This window comes from Tribolium madens, unplaced genomic scaffold (genome assembly GCF_015345945.1).
Source record: "Tribolium madens isolate multiple individuals breed KSU strain unplaced genomic scaffold, Tmad_KSU_1.1 Scaffold_2;HRSCAF=44;Tcas5.2_LGX, whole genome shotgun sequence".
NCBI lineage: Eukaryota > Metazoa > Arthropoda > Insecta > Coleoptera > Tenebrionidae > Tribolium > Tribolium madens.
In genome coordinates, this window is record NW_025400995.1 from 1,329,098 (window position 1) to 1,338,328 (window position 9,231).

Below are 9,231 nucleotides of genomic sequence, written 5' to 3' on the forward strand. Positions count from 1 at the left end.
GTTTATCACTCATCAATTAGTTTTTTCAAAAAATAAATAGTTTAAGCAAAAAACGTTTGGTTCCATACTTTTTATTCACCTGGTATTTAATGATATTGATGATCTTGTATGTTTTTTTTTTAATAAGTATTTAATAAAAGTACGATAATTTTCCCAATAAAAACCACAAATAACATTAGACAGAGTTGCAATTTAGGATACAGCTTCATTGCTTCCTCTTCTAATAGCCTGTAGCAAAAAAACTTGGAAATAAACAGAGTCAAAGTGCAAAATTTAAACTCTCATAACTTGAAAATTTTTAGTGATAGATTTTTTTTACATTTTTTCCATGCTCTTGGTATCTTACCTTACATGGCATGTTACGTTGGTCCTGGACTTTTGACACACCCTGTATAATCTAATCGACAAGTTGAAAGACTGCGATTTTTTAAATGATCATTTTAGTCGAGCGAAACTCATAAAAGGTACTCGAAATCTACATATGTACTTTTATTTTAATATCAGAAAATAGAATTAAAAAAATATAGAGTACTCTTCCTCAACCGAAGAATTTGTATTTATTATTGATATTTTTTGAAAAATAAATGTTAATAAGTTATTGGAAATTATGTGTTTTCTATACAACAGTTTATTAGTGACGGTAATTTGTAATTTTTTTTTATTTAATTTCCAAGGAAACGCTACTTTCAGACGATCTTTTAGGGGATCATGCACTATGCAACGCATAGATATAAGCATTACCAATGACAACAAAGATATATTTTTTTTTAGATTTCGCCAAAATGTCAACTTTTGTCTGTACGTCGAAAACAAAAGACGATAGCGAGATGGGGTTTTAACCAATCTTATTTTTTCAAAAAATGAACCCAGAATGTATCACTAGTTTTGGCTAAATCTCTTAGTTTCGGAGATTCCCTATTGGGACCTACAAAAGGCAGCAAATCCTTTCGGGGTTTGTTGGAGTTGACATTTTGTGTAGTTCCCCTGATAGAAATGAGGTTGTTGAACGTGTGCGTAGCGAGGGGTGTTTAAAAAGTGTGTTTGTGGGTTAGTGTGTCTCGGTGGTTGGGGTTGCAGATAATAATAAAGGGATTGATTTAAGTTTTGGTCTGCATCGGCTAATTGGTGTTGTAAGCATCAGCGGCAATAAGGGCTTGGGAGTCGAGACTCGGGACTCGGGGCTCGGTGCCAAATGTCGTAAATCTGCGGTGGTGCATTTCGCATTCGCATTTGCATGATGGCATCGTATGGATCGTTACTAGTCTGCGTCGCCGCGTTCCGTCGATGGCAGCACCAGTCGATCGCGAGTGCCACAGTGCCAGCCTCTTCGAGTAGTAGTGCGAAGCAGAAAGCAGATGAGGAAAAGGATGAAACGGCAGCGCCCGGACGCAAGTCGACGTCATCGGCGTCGTAGCAATATATAAATATATATACGGCGCTGGCGACGTCCCGCGTCTTTTATTAATAGAGCGCGAGAGGCGAGCGCGGGGTCCTGCAAGCGCGGACATTTGCTAGGTGTTGGGGTACGTGGCTGATGTAGACGTTCGCGGCGGAGCTCGAGGTGGCATGTGTGGGACTAGTGATGAGTGAATTGGAATTATCGACAAGAATAAGAATAAGAATAAGAGAAGAAGCTGCGGATGCGGATGGTGTCCGCCAGTGTCCGCAGTGCGCATAAGGCAATCAATGAGGAGGAGGCTGCTTGCTGGTGGTGGTAGCAAAAGCACTACACTACACTAGTTCTCTTCTGGTGATGGGACTCGGCACGGTGCACGCCGCCCGCCGGTGACGGTGACGTGACCTAAGGAATGTTCATCCCCGACACGTTGCGCAGCTGCATGGTGGAGCCCGATGTGTCCTCGTATCTCCAGACGCCGTCCTCGGGACAGGTGCCTACCCGCTGCTACCCTCCTTACTCCCCTCGCGCCGTCATGCGTGATATGTAATTAACATGATTAACATGAGTGTTATATTCTGTTCTGGAACTCCGGCTTGGTCGGGACCGGGACCGGGACCATGGACATCATCCCAGGGAACCCCCGCCCCCGACCTGGCTGAGGCCCTCGATGTTGACATGTTTGGTTGTTACGTTACGTTCGTTTTCGTTATGTTACTTATTTATTATCATCTCTGCACCGTCGTACCTGTTATTCTGTTGTCTTGTGGCTGGTTTATTATGCTGCTCTGTTGCTCGGACGCTCGTCATATCCTCCATTGCTCTTTTCATTTTGTTAATCCACTATTCACCGCTACTCCGCGCTAGCGGCTAAAAATACATAAGTATAAATAGGCGGAATTCAAAGACCACGACGAACGCCTCGTCTATACCCTACACACTACTCCACCACCATCTGCTCCGCTTCTATCTCACCAAAACCAACGTAATTCAAAAAACAAAAACAAAACACTACAACATGTTTGTTGTGCCTGCCAAAATCTACAAAATCCTGCTCAAAAACTGGCACCCTAGATTGCGTAATTTGTGCAAATGAATGCAGGTAGGACATGTAAGTGAGGCGGCAATTGAGTTGTCTGGAGGTTCCTGCAATGTGCATATCCTGCGGCAGGCTGCCAAGACAATTTGAATCGTAGTCTTATGTGGAGTATGAAATAATTGAGCGCTTTAGTGGAGAATTCTGGGGATGAAGAGACGATAGGGAGGGCTGGGAATGACAGTGTTTGAGTTATAGTCGGCGTCGTCGTCCGCTTGCTTTTGTTTTTTGTTTTTTCTCTTCTCTCCGACGATCAAGTCGCAAATTTAAATGCACTACGTCGCCGCATTTCGCATTTCGCATTTCGCATTTCGCGTTTCGCGACACATTCTCATTCGTTTGTTGTTTGTGCAATGCAGTTGTTGTTTTATGCATGCAAAGTTTGTACGTGACCGGCGATGGCCCCGACGTTCACACCAAACACAACATTTTGACCACTGCATCCTTTTCTCTATTCTTCATAATTGCAATACTCTGTATCTGTAATATCATGCAAACCGTATCGATTAGACTCAGTAGAGAAGAAATTTTGTCTCTCCGTTTTGAAAACATTACTACAGTACGACGAATAAGACTGCTGCAGAGTGCAGACTCACTGCAGCCAATAAATTAAATTGATTTGCTCTGAATGCTTCGAGGGAATACAATCGATAAGAACTCACCCTAGAAAAATAATAAAAACAGCTTTTTCCAAACGGAGAGACTATCTACTTGTTTACTAGTATTTGAAGAAATGTCACTGTTTTCGTGTCAATCCGTTACTAATGTTTGTCAAGTTTTTGGCTTTTAATAACAATGTCAAAATATTTCGAATCAAATAAAGAGGAAGTAAATTGATGTGTCCGTATTACCAGGACGAGTTCCACCCATTCATCGAGGCACTCCTGCCTTTTGTCAAGTCCTTCTCATACACGTGGTTTAATCTCCAAGCCGCCAAAAGGAAGTACTACAAAAAACACGAGAAACGGATGTCTTTGGAGGAGGAGAGACAGTGTAAAGAAGCTTTACAGGTATCAAAATACTTATTACCCCCCCAAAAAAACACAAAAACATGTACAGTAGCTAGTTGCCAAATGCTATTAAATACATAATACTAAATTCACGTTTTAATTTGCCACCAAAAAATCGTCGGTTGCTTCGATGACACTTGTCGTATTTTAACTGTTTTACAGTTGCTATATTTATTTTTACTTCTGCTACCTATTATATAAGTGGCTTAGTGGCCGCTTTGACATTAAAATAAACGAAACATTTCTAGATTGACATTGATTTTGTTTCTTGAAACAATTTTTCGCAAAGTCAGTGTCTATTTTTGGCAAATAGGTGGTCTGATTTGTTTACTCACTATTTTAAATCATCTTTTGTTGCCTGGTAAAGTTTCGAAATAACCATTCCACGCGCAAATCCAATCACGTTTACGGAATTTTTTCCCGATATTTGATATTCTGCGAATTGACTAATTTGAATTTCCATGTTTATCATTCGGAGACGGTTCGAAATAGGAATTCGTGAAACTAGGCTGCGTCCGCGGCCGCGGCCGCGGCCGCGGCCGGGCTTCAGGGCGGAGCTGATGTCATTATTTGTTGTTGTTGTTGTTGTTCTAGAATGAAAAAGCCGAAGTCAAGCAGAAATGGGCCTCCCGATTGTTGGGGAAACTCCGGAAGGACATTACGCAGGAATGTCGCGAGGATTTCGTGCTGAGCATCACCGGGAAGCGTCCCGCAGTCTGCGTGCTCTCGAATCCCGATCAAAAAGGCAAAATGCGCCGAATAGACTGTCTTCGCCAAGCAGATAAAGTTTGGCGCTTGGATCTCGTTATGGTGATACTTTTTAAAGCAATACCTCTCGAAAGTACGGATGGCGAAAGGCTCGAGAAAAATCCGGACTGTTCTCAACCTGGACTTTGTGTAAATCCATATCATATTAATGTGTCAGTGCGAGAACTGGATCTTTATCTAGCCAACTTCATCAACAGCCACGGTAAATAAATAAACACTCCGCTTTTATTGCCACTCGTAGTCTTGTTTACTATTCATTCACTGCATCGTTCGAATCGAACCGGAGCCCCGCCTCCTGCTTCCCGGATCAATCCTGCAGACTCCAGACGATTTTCGGACAAGTATTTTTCGAATTTATCGCCGCTTTACGCTTCACATTTTCGATAAATCCCAAAATCGATTTATGTTCAGCTTTGCCGCACCATCTTATAATCTGATGAACAACCATGAGGATGTCGATATTGGAAATGAGCCAAAATCGGCTTGTTTTTTTATCTAGAGGACCTCGATAGCGTAACTTGTGTCAAGGAAAAAATTACAACACTTTATTTGCAGTCTTTAATTAATCGCAAATAATTGCAAATTTATTTTCACCAGTTTATACAAAAAACATCCGAATTGCCCGACTGTTGTGTTGTTCGATGTACAATTTTTGGATCCGCGCCCAGACGTTTAAATCAGTGGCGTAGAACACTTTGTGCGCTTATATCTCATTTAACTTCATAAACACGACGACGCTAATATTGATTTTTCTCAAACTTGAATCAAACTCTATTTATAATAAGTACAGGAAGCTGGTGCAAGTATGCATTTCGAAAACTTGTAACCATGTAGGTCCTCGTAAAATTTATTAATAAAAATAGATCACATGTTTTATGAGACAAAATGTTACTCATAAATTTCACGTGTAGATACTTTCTAATTATATACGCGTAAAAAAGGTACGGCAAGCTAAAATAAGAAGTCATTTTATTGGATGAGACTGATGATATATATTTGGAACTTTTTCGTAATGTCAAATTTGACTTTGGCCTATTTCCTTTCAGAAATATTAAGCGGTGTCTGTTACAATAACAACAACAAGAAAGAAGACGACAGGAAAAACAAAGGTGAGTATGAAAGAAAATCGTTGTCAATGTGTGTAAGGGTAATTGGTAACAATTTCATGAAAATTTAAATGAAATTATTTCCAGTTACAGGTTACACCCACAATCCGTACAACGGTGTAATATGTAATGACATTATATTAGCTACAGGAGTATTTTCATCAAAGGAATTATGGAAGTTGTCCAAATGTAAATTCTCTTCAATGTACCGTCAAATTTCTCACTAATTTTGCCTATTTTTAGCTTCAATCTTGCACGAACTTTCCGATCCGCAACCAACGATGAACAGTGTCAAATTAGAACACCCAGCCTATTATTGCAACAATTATTCAGAGCAGGGGCCTGTTGTCAGTGACCGGACGTCTTCAGTCGACGCCATGGTCGTCTCAGCGGCCTACTGTAAGCCCTTTTCCCACCAAAACACCCCCAAAACTCACCATCTTTTTCACAGCTATACCTCAAAACACCACTCTAGTGTCTTCCAGTTCTCAACCTAACCCAAGTACAATATTCTATCAGCACAGTCCGGAACCACACCAACACCAGCACCAGAACCAGGTCAAATATCCGGAAAATGGCCACGACACCCTCTCCGATTTTGTCACATTCGTGTGCCAAGAGACGGACAGCAGCAACCAAAACGCACAAGTAAGGGCAATGCTAGTTTACTCTCTCTTTACAGAAAAACACATTTATTCTTATAGAATAGAGACTTTACGTGTTATGTTCAAAAAAAAAAGTTCGGCAGTTTGCAGGAATAGTGAAACGATTAAAAGGACACTATTTCTTGCCTTAATTAGTCAAGAAAAAGCCTTTTTGTGATCGTACTCCACAAAAAAGATATATTTTCTATGGTTTTGAAGATATTATACAGATGCCAGAACTCGCACTCCAGACAAAACCAGGAACACGGAAAAAATGTTCAAAAAACTCAATCTATAAAAATTTTGAAGTTTGAAGGCTATTAGAAGTGGAAACAAGAAAGCTGAATCCTAAAGTGTAACTCTGATTAATGTTATTTGTGGCTTTTATTGGCAAAATTTTTGTTTATATGTAACACAGGTCAACACGAATTTTAACTATGGTAAAAAGTTTGCTTTTGAATCCAGGAGAACGGTTGATCAATATTTTAGAAAATTCAAAGTTTATATTTTTATTTGTAAAAAAATCGAAACAAATATATTTATGTATAAATTTTTATCAGCTTTTGATATCATATTACAAAAAAATACAAAATAGTAGAAATACGTTTAAAAGTGAACTCAATATCATTTTCTTTCATGTTTATAAGTATTTTGTCTCACTAAACTCCAAATGTAGTCCCTCATATTTTCGTTGTATTGGCCTTGATAACGGTGTTCGAAGACCATGATGTCTAAATGGAAATGTTCTTCTTGTTCTTCTGAATACGCCCCCATGTTGTTTTCAAATTTATCTAAATGAGCATTTGTACTTTTAGAGACATTCTGCAGACCATAGTTTTAAAGTCTTCTAACATGTTATCAACTAGCTTCAACTTTGTTATTCCCTAAAAATCCAAAAACTACTCCTTTAAAACTGTTCCAACTTTTTTGTTGAGCACTGGTAAGTAATTTTCGAAATTCTTCACTGGCAAAAAGTTTTTTTTTATTTGTGGATCAACAAAAATTCCAGCTTTAACCTTTGCTTCTGACAACTTTGGAAAAAAGTTTTTTAAAAATGTAGAAGCTTCAGATCTTTCATCTAGTTTTTTACGAATTGTTTCATAAGGCCTAACTTGATGTGTAAAGGCAGTATTAACACATTTTCAGGTTCAGCAATTGGTTCACATTTAACGTTTAGTTTCCCAATACAAAATTTAGTTCTTAGTGGCCATAATCGTTGAATATAGTGTTGAGCATCCGCTCTACTATCCCACAAACAGAGATAACACGGATATTTTGTGTATCCACCCTGTAGTCTTCTGCTTCTTTAAATATGATAAGTGATAACTCAAGAAATAGGGTTTATTATCATAACTACCACAAAAGCAAACTTTTTAAGGAATATGGGTATTTTTTTCTTTATTTTAAAGCATGGTGAATGGAAAAATCACAAAATAAATTTTAAGACAAAGACAATTTTTTTTATGTAGAGTTGTGTTTTCATGTTAATGTGCATCGAAGTAGGCGTTAAAAGGGATCATTTTAAGGTGGCAACCATGCAAAAATTTAAACAATCCCAACCTTAAACTCCCCTAAAAATTATTTTCTCAAATACAAATGTGTACCCCAGTTTTTGAGGTAGTGGCAAACAAGTGGCAAACATAACGATTTTTGACATTATTGATGTGATTATTTTTGTTCTTAATGACATTAATGACACTTCTACAACCTACTTGATGCGCATTAATATGAAAAAGAGTATATAGAAGATTACCAGACATAAAAAAATGTCAAATGTCAAAATTTTTTGACAGAATTTCGTCCATCTTACTTGAATTTTTTTTCTGGGGCGCTTATATTTGAAGATTAGTGTTTTTCTGTAAATGTTTGTCGGTTTTTGGTGTGATGTTGGGTAACTGATTGTGCCTTGGGTGTAGATGCAAACGAACATGTCTCGAAGTCCGAAAACGCAGTATTTCCCGTCGACGATGTTGCCGCCGCCGCCTCTGCCGCCGATGGCCCGTCCTGTGGCCATAATCCGTTCAACTGGGGACGTGACGTTGAGTGGTACGAATTCGCCCCCTGCGAGTATAACCCCTCCATGCAGCGAGGCGTCTCCCGCTGATGACGTCCCTGAGATATCGTCGTCGCCCCCTCTAAGTCCCGGGAGTCACGAGCGTCGCAAAAGTCCATCGCAGAGGAACTCCGTGCCGACTAGTAGTCCATACTCGCCGACTCGGGATTACTCGTTCAACCACTTTCACGGGCAGCCGGGACATGTTGGTAGTGTGTTAGAGTCGCCCCCAGGACCTTGTCCTGACTTTGGTGTTTGTTGCAGCTCTTCAGCTACCCCAGTATGAGCGGGATGTCTGGAGTTATCAGCCCTACGAATCTCAGCATGTACTCGGCCAGCGTGAGTACGTCCAGAGGTACGCGTTCTAGCAGCATCCCGCGTTGGAGCGCCCCCTTGTTCACGCTTGACCAAGAGGATTTCAACATGATTGCCCACCAGACGAACCAGGAATCAAACGCAATCATCCTGATGGACGATGGCACGGCCAGCTCCGATCATGGACAGTGCTGCAACAGTGCAAATCTTATGTGCGATACGGACCGATTCTTTCAACCGGGCGATGCCTTAGAGAACTCGGGCCCGAGGGACGCAGAACTACCCGCACCGAAATCCCCGTGAGCATCACGACGACGACGATGACGACGACGACGACAAACTGCCTTATCGCTTTCTTGCCAATTTATGTGTGATTATTATGTTGGATTTTGATCATTTCACGCGACTCGGTGCGCTATAGGCTGCTCAACTAGCGTAGATTAGGTTACTGTATACATACTTATAGTATAGACCGGTGCCAAGACAGGCTGTGGCGATCCAGAAGGACCCGGCACGTCGGAAAAGACACTTACTATTCGACTTGCTCGCCCCAAATGGCCTGAACACGTTGGTGACGTTAGTTTCAATTCCGTTCCTATGCGGCTGTAGCTCTCCACAGCGCCCTCTCTCACACCAAAACCGGTTAAACCGGTTTCCAGTCATCGCAACTAAATTTTCAAATCAAATAAGACAAATCTTTATGTTAAGAATAAAACGAAGTAAAAATAGCAGACAAAAATCAAACAACGGATTTAGAGGATTCATGAGAGTCCAAAATTTAAAAAGTAATTGTTGCATTGCCCGGGACTGTTTAAGTTTTGACTAGCGTTGCCAGCTCAAAAA

General features: G+C 40.3%; 1 protein-coding gene across 5 annotated transcripts; it reads left to right on the plus strand.

Moving 5' to 3' along the window:
* The first annotated feature begins 1,323 nt into the window (after positions 1-1,323).
* On the plus strand, positions 1,324-9,225 carry LOC123006599 (nuclear factor 1 C-type). Of its 5 annotated transcripts, none has more exons than XM_044401190.1 (9): positions 1,324-1,889; positions 3,347-3,502; positions 4,097-4,472; positions 5,317-5,379; positions 5,464-5,565; positions 5,620-5,775; positions 5,828-6,024; positions 7,937-8,278; positions 8,338-9,225. In XM_044401190.1, exons 1-9 carry the CDS (start codon positions 1,809-1,811, stop codon positions 8,689-8,691), a joined length of 1,827 nt encoding a protein of 608 aa, XP_044257125.1. In that variant the 5' UTR covers positions 1,324-1,808; the 3' UTR covers positions 8,692-9,225. The 5 variants fall into 5 exon arrangements, with proteins under 5 accessions (XP_044257125.1, XP_044257126.1, XP_044257127.1 ...); XM_044401191.1 differs by having other exon boundaries at positions 5,470-5,565; XM_044401192.1 differs by having other exon boundaries at positions 5,521-5,565.
* Positions 9,226-9,231: the final 6 nt, after the last annotated feature.